The sequence below is a fragment of the Triticum urartu genome, chromosome 5A (assembly GCF_056163025.1).
Source record: "Triticum urartu cultivar PI428250 chromosome 5A, HENAU_Tu73, whole genome shotgun sequence".
Lineage (NCBI taxonomy): Eukaryota > Viridiplantae > Streptophyta > Magnoliopsida > Poales > Poaceae > Triticum > Triticum urartu.
Window position 1 is genome coordinate 47,496,721 of NC_141877.1, and position 25,513 is coordinate 47,522,233.

The window sequence follows — 25,513 nt, forward strand, 5'->3', positions numbered from 1 at the left end:
AAAAGAGCAAATATTAGAGACCTATTCTACGCAACTCCAAAAGTCCTGAAACTCCACGGAATATCTTAAAATAAATAAAGAAAAATCCTCGCCAAAGATGAAGTCCAGGGGGCCCACACCCTGCTCACGAGGGTGGGGGCGCGCCCCCCCTCCTAGGGCGTGCCCCCCTACCTTGTGGGCCCCCTGGTGGGTCTCCGACGTCCATCTTCTCCTATATGAAGTCTTTCGATGAGAAAAAAAATCAGAGGCAACCTTTCGGGACGAGACTCCGCCGCCACGAGGCGGAACCTTGGCGGAACCAATCTAGAGCTCCGGCAGAGCTGTTCTGCCGGGGATACTTCCCTCCGGGAGGGGGAAATCATCATCATCGTCATCACCAACGCTCCTCTCATCGGGAGAGGGCAATCTCCATCAACATCTTCACCAGCACCATCTCATCTCCAAACCCTAGTTCATCTCTTGTATCCAATTCTTGTCCCAAAGTCCGGGATTGGTGCTAGTAGGTTGCTAGTAGTGTTGATTACTCCTTGTAGTTGATGCTAGTTGGTTTATTTGGTGGGAGATCATATATTCAGATCCTATATGCATATTATTAACCCTCTGATTATGAACATGAATATGCTTTGTGAGTAGTTACGTTTTTTCCTAAGGACAAGGGAGAAGTCTTGCTATTAGTAGTCATGTGAATTTGGTATTCGTTTGATATTTTGATAAGATGTATGTTGTCTAGCCTCTAGTGGTGTTATGTGAATGTCGACTACATAACACTTCACCATTATTTGGGCCTAGAGGAAGGCATTGGGAAGTAATAAGTAGATGATGGGTTGCTAGAGTGACAGAAGCTTAAACCCTAGTTTATGCGTTAATTCGTAAGGGGTTGATTTGGATCCACATGTTTCATGCTATGGTTAGGTTTACCTTAATACTTTTGTTGTAGTTGCGGATGCTTGCAATAGAGGTTAATCATAAGTGGGATGCTTGTTCAAGTAAGAACAGCACCCAAGCACGGGTCCACCCACATATCAAATTATCAAAGTACCGAACGCGAATCATATGAACGTGATGAAAACTAGCTTGACGATATTCCCATGTGTCCTCGGGAGCGCTTTTCCTATTATAAGAGTTTGTTCCGGCTTGTCCTTTGCTACAAAATGGATTGGGCCACCTTGCTGCACCTTATTTACTTTTGTTACTTGTTGCTCGTTACAACTTACTTTATCACAAAACTATCTGTTACCACTTATTTCAGTACTTGCAGAGAATACCTTGCTGAAAACCGCTTATCATTTCCTTCTGCTCCTCGTTGGGTTCGACACTCTTACTTATCGAAAGGACTACGATAGATCCCCTATACTTGTGGGTCATCAAGACTCTTTTCTGGTGCCGTTGCCGGGGAGTGTAGCGCCTTTGGTAGGCGGAATTTGGTAAGGAAAAATTTATTTAGTGTGCTGAAATTTACTGTCACTTGTTACTATGGAAAGTAATTCTCTGAGGGGCTTGTTCGGGGTATCTTCACCCCGTCCAGTAGAGCAAAGAGTTGCTCCTCAACCTACTGAACCTATTGAAAATGAAACTCCTTTTGTATTTCCTTCGGGTATGATGGAAAAACTGCTAGCTAATCCTTTTACAGGAGATGGAACAAAGCACCCTGATGAGCACTTATTATATGTGGATGAAGTTTGTGGATTATTTAAGCTTGCAGGTGTACCCGATGATGTTGCTAAGAAGAAGGTCTTCCCTTTATCTTTGAAGGAAGATGCATTGATATGGTATAGGCTATGTGATACGAGATCATGGGACTATAAAAGATTGAAATTGGAATTTCATCAAAAGTATTACCCTATGCATCTTGTTCATTGTGATCGCAATTATATATATAATTTCTGGCCTCGCGAAGGAGAAAGCATCGCTCAAGCTTGGGGGAGGCTTAAATCAATGTTATATTCATGCCCCAATCATGAGCTCTCGAGAGAAATAATTATGCAAAGTTTTTATGCTCGGCTTTCTCATAATAATCAAACCATGCTGGATACTTCTTGTGCTGGCTCTTTTATGATGAAGACTATTGAATTCATATGGAATTTATTGGATAGAATTAAACGCAACTCTGAAGATTGGGACCTCGACGAAGTTAAGGAGTCAGGTATGACACCTAAGTTTGATTGTGTTAAATCTTTTATGGATACCGATATTTTCCGTAAGTTTAGCACTAAATATGGACTTGACTCTGAGATAGTAGCTTCTTTCTATGAATCTTTTGCTACTTATGTTGATCTCCCTAAGGAGAAGTGGTTTAAATATCATCCTCCCATAGAAGTAAAAGTAGCTACACCTATTAAAGTTGAAGAAAAGATTGTCACTTATAATGATCCTATTGTTCCTACTCCTTATGTTGAGAAACCACCTTTCCCTACTAGAGTAAAGGATCATGCTAAAGCTTCAACTGTTGTTCATAAAAGCAATATCAGACCTTATGTACCCCCTGAGAAAGTTAAAGTAGAACCCAATATTGCTATTGTTAAAGATCTCTTGTCTGATAATATTGATGGGCATGTTATTCAGTTCAACGCTGAAACTTCTAGAATTGCTAAACCATGTGATAGAGATAAACATAGACCTGTGGTAGGCGTTCCTGTTATTTCTGTTAAAATAGGAGATCATTGTTATCATGGCTTATGTGATATGGGTGCTAGTGCTAGTGTTATACCCATTACCTTATATGAAGAAATTAAGCATGAAATTGCACCTGCTGAGATAGAGGATATTGATGTCACAATTAAGCTTGCCAATAGAGATACTATTTCACCAATTGGGATTGTTAGAGATGTCGAAGTCTTGTGTGGGAAAACTAAATATCCCGCTGATTTTCTTGTTCTTGGTTCTCCACAAGACAGCTTTTGTCCCATTATATTTGGTAGACCCTTCTTGAACACTGTTAATCCTAGAATAGATTGTGAAAAGAATGTTGTTACTATTGGCTTGGATGATATGGTTCATGAGTTTAATTTCTCTAAATTTAGTAAACAATATCGTGAGGAAGAATTGCCTAGTAAGGATGATATTATCGGTCTCGCTTCTATTGCCGTACCTCCTAGTGATCCTTTAGAACACTATTTGCTAGACCATGAAAATGATATGTTCATGAACGAAAGAAGGGAAATAGATGAAGTATTCTTTAAACAGGAACCTATTCTGCAACACAATTTGCCTGTTGAAATTTTAGGGGATCCCCCTCCACCCAAGGGTGATCCTGTGTTTGAGCTTAAACCTTTGCCTGATAATCTTAAATATGCTTATCTTGATGAAAAGAAGATATATCCTGTTATTATTAGTGCTAACCTTTCAGAGCATGAAGAAGAAAGATTATTGAAAACTCTGAAGAAGCACCGTGCTGCTATTGGATATACTCTTGATGATCTTAAGGGCATTAGTCCCACTCTATGTCAACATAAAATAAATTTGGAAGCAGATGCCAAACCAGTTCTTGATCCTCAACGACGTCTGAACCCTAAAATGAAAGAAGTGGTAAGAAAAGAAATACTCAAGCTTCTGGAGGCAGGTATAATTTATCTCGCTGCTGATAGTTAGTGGGTAAGTCCTGTCCATTGTGTCCCTAAGAAGGGAGGTATTACTGTTGTTCCTAATGATAAAGATGAATTGATCCCACAAAGAATTATTACAGGTTATAGGATGGTAATTGATCTCCGCAAATTAAATAAGGCTACTAAGAAAGATCATTACCCCTTACCTTTTATTGATCAAATGCTAGAAAGATTATGCAAACATACACATTATTGCTTCCTAGATGGTTATTCTGGTTTCTCTCAAATACCTGTGTCGGCTAGAGATCAATCAAATACTACTTTTACATGCCCTTTTGGTACTTTTGCTTATAGACGTATGCCTTTTGGTTTATGTAATGCACCTGCTACCTTTCAAAGATGCATGATGGCTATATTCTCTAACTTTTGTGAAAAGATTTGTGAGGTTTTCATGGACGACTTTTCCGTCTATGGTTCCTCTTTTGATGATTGCTTGAGCAATCTTGATCGAGTTTTGCAGAGATGTGAAGAAACTAATCTTGTCTTGAATTGGGAAAAGTGCCACTTTATGGTTAATGAAGGCATTGTTTTGGGGCACAAAGTTTCCGAAAGAGGTATTGAAGTTGATAAAGCTAAAGTCGACGCTATTGAAAAGATGCCCTGTCCCAAGGACATCAAAGGTATATATATAAGAAGTTTCCTTGGTCACGCCGGATTTTACAGGAGGTTCATTAAGGACTTCTCAAAAATTTCTCGGCCTCTGACTAATTTATTGCAAAAAGATATACCATTTGTCTTTGGTGATGATTGTGTAGAAGCATTTGAAATACTTAAGAAAGCATTAGTCTCTGCACCTATTGTTCAGCCACCTGATTGGAATTTACCCTTTGAAATTATGTGTGATGCTACTGATTATGCTGTAGGTGCTGTTCTAGGGAAAAGAGTTGATAAGAAATTAAATGTTATCCATTATGCTAGTAAGACTCTAGACAATTCTCAAATAAATTATGCTACTACTGAAAAAGAGCTTTTAGCAGTTGTATTTGCTTGTGATAAGTTCAGACCCTATATCGTTGATTCTAAAGTAACTATTCACACTGATCATGCTGCTATTAAATATCTTATGGAAAAGAAAGATGCTAAACCTAGACTTATTAGATGGGTTCTCCTGCTGCAAGAACTTGATTTGCATATCGTTGATAGAAAAGGAGCTGAGAACCCCATTGCAGACAACTTGTCTAGGTTAATTAGAGAATGTTCTTGATGACCCACTACCTATTGATGATAGCTTTCCTGATGAACAATTAAATGTTATAAGTACTTCTCTTAGTACTCCTTGGTATGATGATTACGCTAATTATATTGTTGCTAAGTTTATACCACCTAGTTTCACATACCAACAAAAGAAAAAGTTCTTCTATGACTTGAGACATTACTTTTGGGATGACCCACATCTTTATAAAGAAGGAGTAGATGGTGTTATTAGACGTTGTGTACCTGAGCATGAACAGGAACAGATCCTACGCAAGTGTCACTCCGAAGCTTATGGAGGACACCACGCTGGAGATAGAACTGCACATAAGGTATTGAAATCCGGTTTTTATTGGCCTACTCTCTTCAAGGATGCCCGTAAGTTTGTCTTGTCTTGTGATGAATGTCAAAGAATTGGTAATATTAGTAGACGTCAAGAAATGCCTATGAATTATTCTCTTGTTATTTAACCATTTGATGTCTGGGGCTTTGATTATATGGTGCCTTTTCCTGCCTCTAATGGATACACTCATATTCTAGTTGCTGTTGATTACGTTACTAAGTGGGTAGAAGCTATTCCAACTAGTAGTGCTGATCATAACACTTCTATTAAAATGCTTAAAGAAGTTATTTTTTCGAGGTTTGGAGTCCCTAGATATTTAATGACTGATGGTGGTTCACACTTTATTCATGGTGCTTTCCGTAAAATGCTTGCTAAGTATGATGTTAATCATAGAATTGCATCTCCTTATCACCCTCAGTCCAGTGGTCAAGTAGAATTGAGCAATAGAGAGCTCAAATTAATTTTGCGAAAGACTGTTAATAGATCTAGAAAGAATTGGTCCAAGAAACTTGATGATGCATTATGGGCATATAGAACTGCATATAAAAATCCCATGGGCATGTCTCCATATAAAATGGTTTATGGAAAAGCATGTCACTTACCTCTCGAACTAGAACATAAGGCATATTGGGCTATTAAAGAGCTCAACTATGATTTCAAAATTGCCGGTGAGAAGAGGTTATTTGATATTAGCTCACTTGATGAATGGAGAACCCAAGCTTATGAAAATGCCAAGTTATTTTAAGAAAAAGTTAAAAGATGGCATGACAAAAGGATACAAAAGCGTGAGTTTAATGTAGGTGATTATGTATTGCTATACAACTCTCGTTTAAGATTTTTTGCAGGAAAACTTCTCTCTAAATGGGAAGGCCCCTATGTTATCGAAGAGGTCTATCGTTCCGGTGCCATAAAAATCAACAACTTCGAAGGCACAAATCCGAAGGTGGTAAACGGTCAAAGAATCAAACATTATATCTCAGGTAATCCCATAAATGTTGAAACCAATATTATTGAAACCGTAACCCCGGAGGAATACATAAGGGATACTTTCCGGAACGTTTCAGACTCCGAAAAGGAATAGGTATGTGGTACGGTAAGTAAACCGACTCCAAAACAATTTTTAAGGCAATATTTCTCTGTTTTGGAATATTTAGAAAAATAGAAAAATAAGCAGCAGTCCAGGAAGGACACGAGGGCCCCACGAGGGTGGTGGGCGCGCCCCCCTACCTCGTGAGCACCTCATGTGCCCTCCGGACTCCGTTTTCTTGCACGGTACGGATTTTGGTCGGTAAAAATTCATTATATATCCTCCCAAAGGTTTTGACTCCCGTATCACGCAAATCTCCTCTGTTCTTGTTTCGAGTTGTTTTCTGTCAGGGTTTTCCAGGCTAGGCATCATGTCATCTCCCTCCTCCAACAATGGTGACAACGATGCTTGGCTAATGAAGATAGATCTGAAGAGGGAAGAACCCGTGAGGGTCAACAAGGATGAAAGGATCAAGAAGGCCACGGAGGATCAAGCCCCGGCAGCAAAAGACATCCTTCAACTTGATCATAACCTTCTTACCTCAACTGAGATCGAAGCTTTCAAAATGATCGAGTTAGCTTGTATACAAAATAAGTATCTCACACAAGAAAATATTTTGTTGAAGGAGCATATTGTCGCACTCAAGGGAATTATTCGCAAGCTGGAGGACCTCTTACGCTCGATGTGCGATTATCCGTCACCTCCGCTGAGGGAGTCCTGGATTAGGGGGTGTTCGGATAGCCGGACTATACCTTCAGCCGGACTCCAGGACTATGAAGATACAAGATTGAAGACTTCGTCCCGTGTCCGGATGGGACTTTCCTTGGCGTGGAAGGCAAGCTTGGCGATGCGGATATTCAAGATCTCCTACCATTGTAACCGACTTTGTGTAACCCTAACCTTCTCCGGTGTCTATATAAACCGGAGGGTTTTAGTCCGTAGGACAACTTCATCGTACAACAATCATACCATAGGCTAGCTTCTAGGGTTTAGCCTCTCTGATCTCATGGTAGATCTACTCTTGTACTACCCATATCATCAATATTAATCAAGCAGGACGTAGGGTTTTACCTCCATCAAGAGGGCCCGAACCTGGGTAAAACTTCGTGTCCCTTGTCTCCTGTTACCATCCGTCCTAGACGCGCAGTTCGGGACCCCCTACCCGAGATCCGCCGGTTTTGACACCGACATTGGTGCTTTCATTGAGAGTTCCTATGTGTCGTCACTTTTGGGCCCGATGGCTCCTTCGATCATCTATAACGATGAAGTCCAGGGCGAGACTTTTCGCCCCGGACAGATCTTCGTCTTCGGCGGCTTCGCACTGCGGGCCAATTCGCTTGGCCACCTGGAGCAGATCGAAAGCTACGCCCCTGGCCATCAGGTCAGGTTTGGAAGCTTAAACTACACGGCGGACATCCGTGGGGATTTGATCTTCGACGGATTCGAGCCACAGCCGAGCGCGCCACACTGTCCCGAGGGGCATGATCTAGCTCTGCCACCAAACAGTGCCCTGGAGGCCGCACACGCACCTCCGACCCTTAATTCGGAGCCTATTGCGCCAATCGAGGATGAGCGGTTGGACGTCACCTCGGGGGCTGCGATCTCAAAGGCGATCGAGCCGAACGCCAGCCCCGCGCTCCGCACGGCCCGTGACTCCGAGGAGCCGGATTCCTCTCCAAACTCCAAACCCCCCGCACCCCTGCCGATCGAATCCGATTGGGCGCCAATAATGGAGTTCACCGCAGCGGACATCTTTCAGCACTCGCCCTTCGGCGACATCCTGAATTCTCTAAAGTCTTTCTCTTTATCAGGAGAGCCCTGGCCGGACTACGGTCAGCAAGGATGGGATACGGATGATGAAGAAATTCAAAGCCCACCCACCACCCACTTGGTAGCCACTATCGATGATCTAAACGACGTGCTCGATTTCGACTCCGAAGACATCGACGGTATGGACGTCGATGCGGGAGACGATCAAGAACAAGTGCCTATAGGGCACTGGAAAGCCACCTCGTCATATGACATATACATGGTGGATACTCCAAAAGACGGAGATGGAGATGGAACAGCGGGGGATGACACCTCCAAGAAACAGCCAAAGCGCTGGCGTCAGCGGCGCCGCTCTAAATCCCGCCAAAGCAAAAACGGTGCTTCCGGCACGGGAGATAATACTACCCCGGATAGCGCCGAAGAACACCCCCCAGCAAGATTCGGCACAGGAAGATGGCGAAACCAGCCCTCACGAGAGAGCGGCAGACAGAGAGGTCGAGGATGATCATTATATGCCTCCCTCCGAAGACGAGGCAAGCCTCGACGACGACGAATTCGTCGTGCCATCAAATCCTGGCGAACAAGAGCGTTTTAAACGTTGGCTTATAGCCACGGCAAGCAGCCTCAAGAAAAAGCAGCAACAGCTTAGAGCTGATCAAGATTTGCTAGCTGACAGATGGACTGAAGTCTTTGCGGCCGAAGAGTATGAACTCGAACGCCCCTCCAAGAGTTACCCAAAGCGCAGGCCGCTACCCCAATCAGAGGAGGAAGCACCTACATCACCAGCGCACGACATGGCCGACCGACCACCTCGCGGCCACGACAGAGAGGCCTCTCGACCCTCCACCCAAGCCATGCCCCGGCGCCGTTCAACTAAGGCACAGGAAAATGCGCCAGACCTATGAGACATACTGGAGGACAAGGCAAGGCAAACAAGATCGATCTACGGATCGCGCAGGCGCCCCATGGCACGTGACGATGATCTTCATTTCGGATACAATAAATCCGACCGGGCTGAACACAACAGACATAGCTCATTTGAGCTGCGTCATGATATAGCCCAGTATAGAGGCGCCGCACACCCACTATGCTTCACAGACGAAGTAATGGATCACAAAATCCCCGAGGGTTTCAAACCCGTAAACATCGAATCATATGATGGCACAACAGATCCTGCAGTATGGATCGAGGATTATCTCCTTCATATCCACATGGCCCGCGGCGATGATCTACACGCCATCAAATACCTCCTGCTCAAACTCAAGGGACCGGCCCGGCATTGGCCTACCAGCTTGCCAGCAGACTCAATCGGTTCTTGGGAGGACCTGGAAGCCGCATTCCTCGACAACTTCCAGGGCACTTATGTGCGACCACCGGATGCCGATGACTTAAGCCGCATAATTCAGCAGGCAGAGGAATCGGCCATACAATTTTGGACACGGTTCCTCACAAAGAAAAACCAGATAGTCGATTGTCCGGACGCAGAGGCCCTAGCAGCCTTCAAGCATAATATCCGCGACGAGTGGCTTACCCGGCACCTGGGACAGGAAAAGCCGAAATCCATGGCAGCCCTCACGACACTCATGACCCACTTTTGCGCGGGAGAAGACAGCTGGCTAGCTCGCAGTAACAACTTAGCGAAGAACCCTGGTAATTCGGATACCAAGGACAAAAGTGGCAGGACACGTCGGAACAAGCAAAAGCGCCGCGTTAGCAGCGACAACAACGAGGACACGGCAGTTAATGCCGGATTCAGAGGCTACAAATCCGGTCAGCGGAAAAAGCCATTCAAAAAGAATACTCAGGGCCCGTCCAGTTTGGACCGAATACTCGACCGCTTGTGCCAGATACACGGCACCCCCGAAAAGCCAGCCAATCACACCAACAGGGGTTGTTGGGTGTTCAAGCAGGCAGGCAAGCTAAGAGCCGAAAATAAAGACAAGGGGCTGCATAGCGATGACGAGGAGGAGCCCAGGCCGCCGAACAACAGTGGACAGAAGGGTTTTCCCCCACAAGTGCGGACGGTGAACATGATATACACAACCCACATTCCCAAGAGGGAGCGGAAGTGTGCGCTACGGGACGTATACGCGATGGAGCCAGTCGCCCCAAAGTTCAACCCATGGTCCTCCTGCCCGATCACTTTCGATCGAAGGGACCACCCCACTAGCATCCATCATGGCGGCTTCGCCGCATTGGTTATCGACCCAATTATCGACGGATTTCATCTCAAAAGTCCTCATGGACGGCGGAAGCAGCCTGAACCTGCTTTACCAGGATACAGTGCGGAAAATGGGCATAGATCCCTCGAGGATTAAGCCCACAAAAACAACCTTTAAAGGCGTTATACCAGGTGTAGAGGTCAACTGTACAGGCTTAGTAACACTTGAAGTGGTCTTCGGATCTCCGGAAAATTTCCGAAGCGAAGAGTTAATCTTCGATATAGTCCCGTTCTGCAGTGGCTATCACGCCCTGCTCGGGCGAACCGCATTTGCAAAGTTCAATGCGGTGCCGCACTACGCATATCTCAAGCTCAAGATGCCAGGCCCTCGAGGAGTAATTACGGTCAATGGAAACACCGAGCGCTCCCTCCGAACGGAGGGGCACACGGCGGCCCTCGCAGCGGAAGTACAAAGCAGCCTTTTTAGGCAATTCTCCAGTCCGGCCGTTAAAAAGCCGGACACTGTCAAGCGCGCCCGGAGTAACCTACAACAAGACCGCCTGGCACGTTCTGAGCAAGCGTAGCAATGCGGCCCCAACCCCAGCCCTCTCGACATAGCGAAACCAGTGCTTCGCGTACATAACTACGCTCTTGAAATACCATGGGCGCAGGGGAAGGGGCACAATCACGGCGAGCCCAACACACGGCTTAAACCGCACCAGGGGCTGCCGGATTCCTTTTTAATTTTTTCTTACTTTCAGGACTCCATACTTCGGACGACCTGTTCGGCAATTCAACTGCAGCACAAACGATGCAAGATCCAGGAAAGCAGACAAGCCATGCCGCATTATGGAACTCCCAGGTGGTCTCTGTTACGAGCAGTATACCTGTTTTGAATACAATTCCGCGGCCTGCCCCTGGCCAGGACATATTAAATAGTCCAATCTCTTTTGCTTATCGCACTATTTGTATCGTTCTGCTTTGATAGCAGCCTTTCTATAAACAATGCATAGCTTTTTGTCTATTTTTTGCATTATCCTCTTTTCATATATATGTTTATTAATGACATGTTGCACCCGTACACCGTGGTACGGCAAACATGCTAGGGGCTTCAGTACCCCTCAATATGGTGTGAGAAGTCCTTACACTCTCGCAAGTGCGGCACCCCGAACTTATAGCACTATATGCATCGGCTCCGAATCATGATTTGGGTCAATAGTTGGGTTTGCCCGGCTCCTATGTTTTGGTGCCTTACGTTCCACTATATCGGCTAAGGTAGCACTAGGAGAACCACTGCGATTGTGCCCCAGTTGAGCTGGGCTGAGCACCTCAGTGGAGAAAGCTAAAACTGACTGTCATGATGAGGCGAGAGACCGGTTGCTGTTCGAGAGGTTTTTCGAGTCCCTAAAGACTTATGCCGCTTCGAGCGAGGAGACGGCTTTGTCCGGCCAAGGCGTGGATAGCGCCCCGAACTCGGTCTTCCGAACTAGGGGCTTTGCCAAAATTTAAAATTATAGAGTTCTATGGCTAAGTGAGAGTGTTCAAGCATTATAGTCCGATTGCCTGGTTCGTTGTGCTGAGCGCCTCCCTCGAAGGACCCAAATATGGGAAAAAGAGCGCTCAGTTTTATCCCGAACACCCCAGCACTCGTGGCATGGGGGCAGAAGCCGACGACTAGCCATCTCTCAATTTTTGATAAACGACCGCACAGAAAGTAATATTTTAAATTCAACAAGCATTGCTTAGCGCATATGAACATGTTTTCAGCGCACGGGATAAAACGAGCGAGTTCATTCAAAAATTACATCCTTGGTACATTCATCCGCCATAAGGCGGGCTCCCGGCAGAACATCCTTATAATAGTTCTCGGGCTTGCGATGCTCCTTCCCCGGCGGCGGCCCATCCCTCACAAGCTTCTCACCGTCCAGCTTACCCCAGTGCACCTTTGCACGGGCAAGGGCCCTACGGGCGCCTTCGATGCAAACGGAGCGCTTGATGACCTCGAGCCTTGGACAGGCCTCCACCAGCCGCCGCACCAGCCCGAAGTAGCTCCCTGGCAGGGCCTCTCCAGGCCACAGCCGAACTATGAAGCCCTTCATGGCCTCTTCGGCCGCCTTGTGAAGCTCGACCAGCTGCTTTAGCTGGTCGCTCAACGGGACAGGGTGTCCGGCCTCAGCATACTGGGACTAGAACACTTTCTCCGTCGAGCTGCCCTCTTCGGCTCGGTAGAATGTGGCGGCATCGGATACGCTACGGGGAAGATCTGCGAATGCCCCTGGAGAGCTCCGGATTCGGGTAAGTAATAAGTAGTTTACTTTTATACTTCTGCTTTGCATAAAGAATGCCTTACCCGCCGCTATCTTTTTCACCGCATCCAACTCCTGGAGGGCCTTTTGGGCTTCGGCCTTGGCAGTTTCAAGGGCCGCCGCGAGCTCGGACGCTTGTGTCTTTGACTCAAGCTCCAAACTCTCATGTTTTTTCATGAGAGCCTGAAGCTCTTGCTGCACCTCGCTGACCTGGGCCTCAAGTTTCTCTCGCTCGATGCGCTCTGCGGCCGCTTTCTTTTCGGCCTCGGACAGCGCCTGCTTTAGGGTCGCCACCTCAGTCGTGGCCCCTACAATAAGCATTACAATCCTGTCATTTTTTGCAATTGCGTATTTTTATAGGCACTTTTTCTGTAAGGTATCTCTTACCTTCTTTCTCCTCGAGCTGCCGCTTGGCAAGCCCGAGCTCTTGCTTGGTCCGCTCGAGGCCCTGTTTTAGGGCACCCACCTCCGCAGTCAGTGCGGCGGTGGCTAGCAGCGAAGCCTGCATACGCATATTGACTTTTTTTATTAGACTCCTGTGAATATTGATAGATCCTCTATTCGGCTTTTCTTTCCGAACGCCAAACAGAGCATCAGGGGCTACTATCTATGTGATAATACTTATACATATTTTTACTTACCTCGAAGCCTGTTAGAAGGCTAGCACAAGCTTCAGTCAGTCCGCTCTTGGCGGACTGAACCTTTTGGATCACCGTACTCATGATACTACGGTGCTCCTCGTCAATGGAGGCGCCCTTAAGCACCTCCAGTAGATTATCCGGCACCTCCGGTTGGACAGAGGCCGCCGGCTCATTAGGCTTACTCCTCTTGACAGGAGTTCACCTGCCGCGGTCCGGAACCGTTGACGATTCCGGCGCGGTGTCCGGCTCAAAGCCGGACTTGGAGCCCTGGGGGGGTCTTGTCCGCTTTACTCCTGGAGTCCGGGAGGTCGCCTTGCGGCTCCTCCAGGACCACCTCCTCTTGCCCCAGAGCTTGTCGCGACGCCACTTCGGCGTCGTCCGCCGTGCGGGGGGAGACAGCGGGCGGAACTGAATTCACGTCCGATGAATCCAGGGAGCCACTCGACGACTCGTCGAGCCCGTCCTTGGGCGGGCTGCATGAGTATATTCGATGTTAGGGAAAGCTGTGCAACAAAGGAACATCATGAGTTACTCTGGTATCCGAATACTTATGATGCCGCCGGACGCTTGGCCCTATCCGGCCACTCCTCGTCGTCTTCGTCGGCGTTGGGGGAGTAGTCCGGCGGAGGGGTCTTCCTCCTCTTGGACCCTTCGGCCTCCCCTGTTGGGGCGGCCTTCCTCTTCTTTCCTCCCCCCGCTGGAGGGGGAGAGGTTTCTTCTTCCTCCTCCTCGTCTCCACGGGAGGAGTGCGTCTCGGATTCGTCGGATGACGAGTCCAACACCACCATGTGCCGGGCACTCTTTCGAGTCCCCGTGGCCTTCTTCTCTGGCACCACATAAGGTGCCGGAGCCAGCAGCTTCGCTAAGCGAGCAGGGGCTGGGTCTTCGGGCAAGGGAGCTGGACAGTTAATCGGTCCGGACTTCGCCTGCCAAGCCTGTCAAAGGTGAGGGAGTTTAGATCCCGCATAGAGTCAAACTATGGAAAAACTTAAACATCCTGTAAAAGGTGAAAGTAGCTTACCTCGCTAGCGTGATGCTGCGAGCTATATCCGCGGTCCTCGGAAGCGGATGCGGGAGCCTCGGCGCCTTTGGTTAGCACCCTCCAGACGTCTTCATACGTCGTGTCGAAGAGCCTGTTAAGGGTTTGGTGCTGCGCCGGGTCGAACTCCCACAGATTAAAGTCCCGTTGTTGACACGGGAGGATCCGACGGACGAGCATAACCTGGACTACATTAACAAGCTTGATCGGCTTGTTCACCAGGGACTGGATGCACGTCTGCAGTCCAGTCACCTCTTTTTCTTCACCCCACGACAGTCCCGTCTCTTTCCAGGACATAAGCCGCGTGGGGGGTCCGGATCCGAACTCAGGGGCCGCGATCCATTTCGGATCGCGCGGCTCGGTGATGTAAAACCACCCGGATTGCCACCCCTTCAGGGTCTCCACGAAGGAGCCCTCAAGCCATAGGACGTTGGCCATCTTGCCTGCCATGGCGCCTCCGCACTTCGCCTGGCTGCCGCGCACCACCTTGGTCTTGACGTTGAAGGTCTTGAGCCAGAGGCCGAAATGGGGGCGGATGCGGAGGAAAGCCTCGCACACGACGATAAACGCCAAGATGTTGAGGACGAAGTTCGGGGCCAGATCGTGGAAATCCCGGCCGTAGTAGAACATGAGCCCCCGGACAAATGGGTGGAGTGGAAAACCCAGTCCGCGGAGGAAGTGGGGAAGGAATACTACCCTCTCATGGGGCCTTGGGGTGGGGAGAAGCTGCCCCTCCTCGGGAAGCCGGTGCGCGATGTCTTTGGACAAGTATCCGGCCTTCCTTAGCTTTTTGACATGGCCCTCCGTGACGGAGGAGACCATCCACTTGCCTCCCGCTCCGGACATTGCTGGAGAAGGTTGAGGTGTGAAGTGCAGGCTTGGGCGCTGGAGCTCGAGTGCACGAAAGATGGATAGGCAAAGGAGGAAGAAGGCGTAGGTAAAAAGGTGGATCCTTATCCCCTTATATGGGCGGATGCAGCTATGCGTCCCCACCAGCCTAGTAAAACTCGCTTGCCTCCCAAGCGCCGTGATAAATGGCGCGGTTGGGTTACCCATGTCCGTATTGATGAGAATCCCGTAAATAAAGGGGACACGATCTCTGCTTTGACAAGACGTGCCAAGGAAACCGCCTCGCAAAATGTGCTGAGGTGGAAAAGTAAAAACGATTCGAGTAAAAGACTTGGCCATAGTGTGATGTCACGCTGCGGAATACGTCAGCAGATTAGATTTGTGTTAATATTATTCTCTCTATGGCAATATGTGGAAGCTTTTTTGCAGAGCCGGACACTATCCTTGGTGTTTAAAATCTTCTTGAAGAATTTGGAGGAGGAACCCGCCTTGCAATGCCGAAGACAATCTGCGCGCCGGATTCGTCATCATTGAAGTCTGGTTCAGGGGCTACTGAGGGAGTCCTGGATTAGGGGGTGTTCGGATAGCCGGACTATACCTTCAGCCGGACTCCAGGACTATGAAGATACAAGATTGAAGACTTCGTCCCGTGTCCGGATGGGACTTTCCTTGGCGTGGAAGGCAAGCTTGGCGATGCGGATATTCAAGATCTCCTACCATTGTAACCGACTTTGTGTAACCCTAACCTTCTCCAGTGTCTATATAAACCGGAGGGTTTTAGTCCGTAGGACAACTTCATCATACAACAATCATACCATAGGCTAGCTTCTAGGGTTTAGCCTCTCTGATCTCGTGGTAGATCAACTCTTGTACTACCCATATCATCAATATTAATCAAGCAGGACGTAGGGTTTTACCTCCATCAAGAGGGCCCGAACCTGGGTAAAACTTCGTGTCCCTTGTCTCCTGTTACCATCCGGTCTAGACGCGCAGTTCGGGACCCCCTACCCGAGATCCGCCGGTTTTGACACCGACATCCGCCTTCTTCACCGACAAAGGAGATATAATCACATGGGTATGGGCACTCCCCTTGGCAACTGCCAAGCTTGGGGGAGGTGCCCCGGTATCGTATCACAATCACAACTCCTATCTTCACCGTTTTGCTTAGTCGATCCTATCAGTAGTATCTTGATCTAGTAGAATAAAGTTTATGGCATGATCTAGTTTTGAGTTTTGCTTTATCATCCCTCTTTGTAATCGAGTCCGTGAGCTATATAATAAAGATTAGTGTTGAGTCAAGGGCCTGATCATTTTGCCATGATCTTGGGTGAATAAAAGAAAAGAAGGAAAAAGAATAAAAAGAAACAAAGAGTTCATATTGATCTTATTAAGAGTAATGACTTCACATAGAAAGAGTATGATGATTAAAAGTTGTTGGGAGTTGACAGACATAGATTTGGTCATCGTTGCAATTAATAGGAAGTAATAAGGAAAGAGAGGTTTCACATATAGATATATTATCATTGACATCTTTTATGATTGGAAGCACTCATTAAAATATGACATGCTAAAGAGTTGATGTTGGACAAGGAAGACAACGTAATGAGTTATGTCTTTCTTATATCCGAGATAAAGTATGTTGTCATGGATCCTCTAACTTGTTGAGCTTGCCTTTCCCCCTCATGCTAGCCAAATTCTCAGCACTAAGTAGAGATACTACTTGTGCTTCCAAATACCCTTAAACCAGTTTTGCCATGAGAGTCCACCATATCTACCTATGGATTGAGTAAGATCCTTCAAGTAAGTTGTCATCGGTGCAAAGCAATAAAAATTGCTCTAAATATGTATGATTGATTGGTGTGGGAGAAATAAGCTTTATACGATCTTGTGATGTGGAAGTAATAAAAGCGACGGACTGCATAATAAAGGTTCACATCACAAGGGGCAATATAAAGTGACGTTCTTTCGCATTGAGATTTTGTGCATCCAACCATAAAAGCGCATGGCAACCTCAGCTTCCCTCTGCGAAGGGCCTATCCTTTATCTTCTACCTTATGCAAGAGTCACGGTGATCTTCACCTTTCCTTTTTCACTTTATCCTTTGGCAAGCTCAGCATGTTGGAAAGAACATGATATATATATCTAATTGGATGTAGGGGAGCATGAACCATTATTGTTGACATTACCCTTGAGGTAAAAGGTTGTGGGGCAAAACTATAAGCCCCTATCTTTCGATGTGTCTGATTAAAGCTCCATAACCACAAGTATCGCGTGAGTGTTAGCAATTATGAAGGATTAGATGATAGTTGAGTATGTGGACTTGCTTTTTAGCTCTGACATAGACTCTTTCCGATGTTATGATAAATTGCAATTGCTTCAATGATTGAGGTCATAGTTTGTTGGTGCTCAATAAGGTTTATGATTTATACTTTTGCATTGTGAATTGATCATCACTTGAACATAAGTAATCATATGACAAATCTATATATGTTGCTGTTATGAGAATAATCATGATGCCTTCATGTCCGTATTTTATTTTTATCGACGCCTCTACCTCTAAACATGAGGACATATTTATTGTTATCGGCTTTTCGCTTGAGGAAAAGCGAGGTCTAAGCTTGGGGGAGTTGATACGTCCATTTTGCATCATGCTTTTATATCGATATTTATCACATTATGGGCTATTCTTTCACTTTATGTCACAATACTTATGGCTATTCTCTCTTATTTTACAAGGTTTACATAAGGAGGGAGAATGCCGGCAGCTGGAATTCTGGGCTGGAAAAGAGCAAATATTAGAGACCTATTCTGTGCAACTCCAAAAGTACTGAAACTCCACGGAATATCTTAAAATAAATAAAGAAAAATACTCGCCAAAGATGAAGTCCAGGGGGCCCACACCCTGCTCACGAGGGTGGGGGGCGCGCCCCCCTACCTCGTGGGCCCCCTGGTGGGTCTCCGACGTCCATCTTCTCCTATATGAAGTCTTTCGATGAGAAAAAAAATCAGAGGCAACCTTTCGGGACGAGACTCCGCCGCCACGAGGCGGAACCTTGGCGGAACCAATCTAGAGCTCTGGCAGAGCTGTTCTGCCGGGGATACTTCCCTCCGGGAGGGGGAAATCATCATCATCGTCATCACCAACGCTCCTCTCATCGGGAGAGGGCAATCTCCATCAACATCTTCACCAGCACCATCTCATCTCCAAACCCTAGTTCATCTCTTGTATCCAGTTCTTGTCCCAAAGTCCGGAATTGGTGCTAGTAGGTTGCTAGTAGTGTTGATTACTCCTTGTAGTTGATGCTAGTTGGTTTATTTGGTGGAAGATCATATATTCAGATCCTATATGCATATTATTACCCCTCTGATTATGAACATGAATATGCTTTGTGAGTAGTTACGTTTGTTCCTGAGGACAAGGGAGAAGTCTTGCTATTAGTAGTCATGTGAATTTGGTATTCGTTTGATATTTTGATAAGATGTATGTTGTCTAGCCTCTAGTGGTGTTATGTGAATGTCAACTACATAACACTTCACCATTATTTGGGCCTAGAGGAAGGCATTGGGAAGTAATAAGTAGATGATGGGTTGCTAGAGTGACAGAAGCTTAAACCGTAGTTTATGCGTTGCTTCGTAAGGGGTTGATTTGGATCCACATGTTTCATGCTATGGTTAGGTTTACCTTAATACTTTTGTTGTAGTTGCGGATGCTTGCAATAGAGGTTAATCATAAGTGGGATGCTTGTTCAAGTAAGAACAGCACCCAAGCACGGGTCCACCCACATATCAAATTATCAAAGTACCGAACGCGAATCATATGAACGTGATGAAAACTAGCTTGACGATATTCCCATGTGTCCTCGGGAGCGCTTTTCCTATTATAAGAGTTTGTTCCGGCTTGTCCTTTGCTACAAAAAGGATTAGGCCATCTTGCTGCACCTTATTTACTTTTGTTACTTGTTGCTTGTTACAACTTACTTTATCACAAAACTATCTGTTACCACTTATTTCAGTACTTGCAGAGAATACCTTGCTGAAAACTGCTTATCATTTCCTTCTGCTCCTCATTGGGTTCGACACTCTTACTTATCGAAAGGACTACGATAGATCCCCTATACTTGTGGGTCATCATAGCCCCCAAGCTTTCGAGTGACTCGAAGAGTCGGGCGGAAGGTCTTGATTTTGTTGATGCTTTTGTCTTCCTTGAACGCGGAGCTTTTTGTCGGGTAATTAACATAATGGATGCCGAAATGTGGATGAAAAAATTGCCGGGTCTTGAAGCGTCAAGGTTGATGTTGCCGGGTTGTCTTCCCAGGCTAGATTCTGTTTCCAAGCCGGGTCTTCCCTAGCCAGGTCTTTCCGAATTTTTTCCAACTCCAATAGTATGTATATCATCTGTAGCCCCCGAGCGCCGGGTTTGTTTAGGCCTTTAACAACCCGGGGGTCTGTGAACTTGTGTTTTGGTAACGAACAAAGTCCATTTTTTCACAAATTCTGGCTTGATAGTCCCCGAGGCTCAAGGCGACTCGAGGAGTCGTCTTGAGGCTCTTTGTTCCTGAAATAAAACACATGAATGCATTACACCGTTCGTGATGTATAAAACAAAATTAAATAGTAATTTCGATGACTTTGTCAACTTGTGTTCAAGTTGTTAATCGTTCGACTCGACTAAGTAGGCTTTCGCGTGGACTTTTTTCATGGAATATGATATGTTCAGGGTCGACAAAGTCCATGATAGGCATCAGAGTCGATTGACAATACCATACCCACTACTTGGTCGGTTAAGAGTTGCATCTGACTTAGTAAAGAACAAACATAAAATTATTTCACTGATATGTAGGGCACCCATGTTTGAACTGTGCATCGTGGCAAATAGTCCTCTTTTTTTTAGGGAAAGCCATCATGGCGGTTTATATTTCATGTGAAAATAAGGATACATCATTTGATAGGACATCCACTAGAAAACCCGGAGGCTCCGACTTCCAAACAATAGTTCGAGAGGACTCCGAATTCCTAGCCAACACATCGGCCGCCATATTGGCTTCTCTAGGACAGTGATTAAAAACAATAAAACTAAAATTACGAGCTAAGAAAGTACATTCTTCATAGATTGCCGCCGCATGTCCGAGGAAGTTCCCGCCGTTCTGCATAATATCAATCACCTCCATGCAGTCCGCTTTGACATAAAGTTTGTTGCAACCCATATCATTAGCAAGTAACAACCCATTCCTCAGAGCCCTTGCTTCTGCCGTTGCCACATCCTCCACAAAGGGAACGTCCCCGCACGAAGCAGCTACAAAATTTCCCATGTCATCTCGCAGGATAGCTCCTGTACTCCCAGAGCCGCTGTCCATCTCAAAACCCGCGTCGACGTTCAATTTTATAATTCCCTTAGGTGGCCTCTCCCAGCCGTGCCTCCTGGTCTTTGTGTTCTTATTTCTAGCTCTCGTGAAATTTTTAGCTAGAGCCGCAATAGCCTGCGCCGATCTAGATGGGTCCTGTAGAAACTCCTCGTGGGTGTAGCGGCGACGCTCCCACCACACATACCATACAGTGGTTGCCACCAGTGCATTGCGTTGGACTCCCACCACCATTGCCTGTAGGCTGCTCTTGGACAGAAACATGTCAGCTAGTACTGATCCTCCCTCACGCTGTGCAATACATACCTCAGCCACCAATTGTCCTAGACCCAGGATGCACCACACATCCTGTACTCGTGGGCATAAGAATAGGGCATGTTTAATACTCTCACAATTGATACTGCACATAGGACATTGCGAACTCGTGATCATATGTCTATTTGCTAGAACCCCCAGACAAGGGATGGCTCCAAGTAAGGCTCTCCACACATGAATCTTTATCTTGGCTGGTACACTTAATTTCCAAATGGTACTCCAAATAGGGCTCGTACTTGAGGATTGAACTGAGTTTGTCATTCTCAACTTTCGTCCATGTTGGTGTTCCCACTCTTCATGATAAGCTGACCGTACAGAAAAAATACCGTTCTTATTGCAGTGCCAAGAGACAAAATCATTCATCATACCTATAGCCAGAGGTATATTCAGAATACGATGTACATCGACTGGCCAAAATAATTCATTAAGCAACTGCTCATCCCAACCTCTATTCTCTTCATCTATCAACTCAGACACACGTGTGATAACAATATTACCCCTCGGTGTCATTACTCCCCGTGTAGGGCTGGTTGGGATCCATGGATCCTCCCATATGTTTATTTGAGAGCCATCCCCTACTCTCCATATATGCCCTCTCTTGAAAGTTTGTATCCCACTCCATAGGCTCTGCCATGTATAAGAACTACCCTTCTTAAGACTACAATTTAGAAGGTCGCCCTCAGGAAAATATTTAGCCTTCAACACTCTCACACAAAGTGATTCTGGTTTAGACAACAACCTCCAACACTGCTTAGCCAAAAGTGCCATATTAAAACAGTGCAAGTCTCTGAATCCCATGCCTCCTCTATCTTTTGGAACACACATCTTCCACCATGCAAACCAATGCATATGTTTTTTATATCATCATCGCCCCACCAATATTTAGACATGGCCGTTGTAATGCTATTGCACACCTGTTTGGGCAATTTAAAAACTGACATAGCATATGACGGGATAGCCTGTATCACTACCTTCAGCAAGACCTCCCTACCTCCCACAGATAACAGTTTTTCTTTCCATCCCCTTATTCTGCACAGAACTCTGTCAATAAGATGTTGAAAACAATCTGACCTGTCAATTCCCACAATTGGAGGTAGTCCCAAATATTTGTCCGTGATCGCCTCCGCCATAATATTTAGAGTTGTGCACACCTCCACTCGAGTTTCAGCAGGGGTACAGGGGCTAAAGAAAATACTCGATTTAGCTTCACTCACCAGTTGTCCCGAGGCAGCATAATAATTATTCAGTGCTCTCCGAAGACTATTAGCATTTGCTGCATCGGCCCTCATAAGGATAAGAGAGTCGTCGGCAAACAGTAGATGTGAAACCGGTGGGGCGTCCCGGCAAACCCGAACTCCAAGCAAATTACCCGCCTCCTCTTCATGCGTAATCAAGCTAGAAAGGCCTTCAGCGCAAAGCAAGAATAAGTATGGCGAGAGCGGATCCCCCTGTCTAAGACCCCTGGACGGAACAAAATAGTCAGATAAATCATTATTAACTCGGACTTGGTACCTTACAGATTTTACACACTCCATAATCAATGCCACCCAGCTGGGCCTAAACCCCAGTCTTAGTAAAACCTTCTCTAGAAAACACCACTCGATCCGGTCGTAAGCCTTGTGCATATCAAGTTTCACCGCACAAGTACCATATTTACCAACCGTTTTCCTCTTAATTGCATGATATGATTCAAAAGCCACAAGAAAATTAACTGTGATGAGCCGCCCCGGAACAAAGGCGCTTTGGTTTGGTGAAATAATATCTGTCAAGAGAAACTTAAGCCGGCTCGTTAAAAGTTTAGAAATCACCTTGTATACCACGTTACATAGGCTGATAGGACGGAATTGTGTAATCACACTCGGATTTTCAACCTTCGGGATTAGAACAATGGTGGTGTTATTCCACCCCTCAGGGATCTTCCTTGTGTTAATGGCCAGCAACACCTCATCAATCAAGTCCTCACCAATTATATGCCAGAATCGTTTATAAAAAATAGCATGTAACCCGTCCGGGCCAAGCGCTTTTAAGTCGCCGATATTGTACATCGCTTTCTTCACTTCCTCGCGTGAATAGGCCCTGTTTAGTTCAGCATTCATCACCTCACTAACACGTGGTTTGATTTTCTCTATGACGTGAGCATCCGGTTCCAGAACACCAGATGTAAAGAGCCCTGAAAAGTAAGCTGCAGCGTGAGCTTTGATGAGTGTCTCTTCTTCTATCCATTCACCATTCTCCTTCTGAATCCGCTTGATAAAATTCTTTTTTCGTCGTCCATTAGCAGCTCGGTGAAAGAAATCTGTATTTTGGTCTCCCCGGGTTAGCCAATCAGCCCGGCCACATTGGAGCCAATAGATCTCTTCCTGTTCAAGTAACTTCTCAATTTTCAGGTGCAGTTCATGCTGCCTAACAGCAGAAACATCACTTAGCGAACCTGACAACACTACGTTTAGCTGTTTCTGCAGCTCTCTGAGCCTATGCCGTGGGCCCTTTAATACTTCTCTATCCCAACGATGTAGTGCGCCATGAACTGCCGCTGTATTTTCTGCAAATGATGCTATCCCGGATGCCTTGCGTCTGTCCCAGGCCACTTGAACAATCGTCTTGACGTCCTCCTCAGCCAGCCAGCATGCCTCGAATTTGCGAGGGCCGCAAGGTCCTCTAATCTGTACTCCGAGCTGGTATTCTGTATCAATAAGAACCGGCCGATGATCGAATTTATCGAAATCCTCATTCGACACACCGTAACCAGGGAACATGTCCGCCCATCGAATGTTACTGGTTGCACGATCTAGACGCTCTCGTATGTTTCCTCGTCGCCATGAGAATATGTCGCCAATGTAACCAAGGTCGTCCAGACCACAGTCAGAGAGGGCATCGCTGAAAGCTTGCATGAAGCGTTGGGGCCATGCAGCACCCCCTTCTTTTTCATGGGTATGTAAAATTTCATTGAAATCTCCAGCTAGTAACCACGGCATGTCTGGCATAGCATGTAATTCCCTTATGTAATCCCACGTCAAATGTTTCCGTTCTCCACTTGGCTCACCATAAAGGCCTGTGAACCGTCCTGCGTTGTTGGAACCTTCATTTATTCGGATGTCAATGTAGTTGTTATGTACTTGTGATGACGTTACTCCCAACTTATTGTACCAAAACATAACTAGACCACCACTTCTACCATCGCTTTCTGAAATCGCCATTGCCTCAAAACCCAAACGTCTCCTGAGCTTTTCTGCCTTAGCTTTGTTCAGATGTGCTTCAGACAGAAAAATCACATCTGCTCTTACCCACCCTTGGAGCCCCAAGAGCGCATGAACTGCCGCGGGCTTCCTCATCCCACGGCAGTTCCAACATAAGATTTTCATTGCGACCGGTCGAGCCCCTCCTCGGGACTCGCCGATAAATTGTGGCTGGCATCCATCACAACCGTGTTATTTTTCTTAGACCTTTTCGAACCCTGGGAATTAGTATCATCATCTTCCTGTACGTCACCCGTCAACGCCGGATCATTCTTTTTTTCCAAAGCCATTGCGTTGTTATCTGCCACAAGCACTCCGGTCTCCTTAATCACTAGTTGCATGGATTTCGGGCCAGACACAACTGCATCATAATTAAGCCTCTTTCTGCTATTTGCCTTGTCCAGAATCTCATCTCTCAGATTTTCCGTGGGGCTATTGGCATCATCCTGCAGATTATCATTAGTGCTTTTGCCACGTTGTACACCCCCACCTGGGTCTCCCCTCTGAACTGGAATACCTCCCTGTCCTTGTTGTTGAGCACCAGGTCTAGGGGCTAGCATCCACTCGCCCCAATCCATACTCTCAGGCGTGTGTTTGCCGTTGCCATGTTCCATATGTGTATGACCCATGTACCCACATACATAGCAAAAAACAGGAATTTTCTCATAAAGTATTGAGAAATAGACCTTCTTCTGATTTTTAGTTATGGATACGAAACGCATCAAAGGCTCATTAACATCTAATTTCACTCGAACACGCACAATCCTGCCGTTTCCCCATCTAGGGTTAAGCATCACGTTCTCCACCTTCCCTACTTTCTTGGTCAGGGACTTAATGATGTGATCCTTCCGGTACAAGGGGGGGGGGGGGGGAGAACAACAATCTGAATCCACACTGACAGTTTGTCCAGAACCACATCATCCTGTTTTGTGAATCCATCATACCTCTCAATCAGCACACCTTGATCCCGGAATAACCATGGACCACCTTCGGTGACCTTTCTAAACAGTCACCCAAGCAATTGACAGTGATCACAAACAAGGTGCTTCCAAGGGCGCTGAAGGTCGCTCCTTGTGCTAGGCTCCAAGCCATCCGCATGGAGTCATAGAACGCACCGCGACTAAAGGGCCTAGTTGTGTGAACCCTAGCGATCACCATGAACTCCGCCTCATCAACCTCGTCTGGGAACTCCTCGTCGAAGTTCAGATCATCCTCCTCCCTCTCCTGAAGATTTAGTTTTCCTATCAGGGCTTCCACACCCGAGACTCCTCCCGCCGCCATGGCACTGTTTGTCGATGACTGGGAACCAGATCTCGCCATCACGAAATTCCACTCCCTACGCCCAGCCAGGAACAACGTCCGAACCAGCCAGGGAGGATCACACGAGTTTCGCTCGAGAAGTACCAGCAAAAACCCTAAGACCCTAGACGTCGCCGCCAGGGGAGAAGAGGACCCTAGACGTCACTGCCAGGGGAATCTCTGACACGTTCAATGCAAATAGTCCTCTTTGATAACCTTACGACTCAACTTTATGAGAAGAAACTATAGCCCCCGAGATTAACTCAGAGGTGCCGGGTATATTTAATTGACTAGAAAAAAAATGAAATTTTAAATATTAAAGTAACTTAGCTTGTTTTTATGATGTGGCATAAGCCAGCGGACCTGGGGTCGAC

The 25,513-nt window shown here is 46.4% G+C and overlaps 1 protein-coding gene across 1 annotated transcript; it reads left to right on the forward strand.

Annotated features, from left to right (window-relative positions):
- The first annotated feature begins 1,473 nt into the window (after positions 1-1,473).
- Positions 1,474-19,684, forward strand: LOC147967922 (uncharacterized). Its single transcript, XM_087523316.1, has 2 exons — positions 1,474-3,559; positions 19,647-19,684. Exons 1-2 carry the CDS (start codon positions 1,474-1,476, stop codon positions 19,682-19,684), a joined length of 2,124 nt encoding a protein of 707 aa, XP_087379442.1.
- Positions 19,685-25,513: the final 5,829 nt, after the last annotated feature.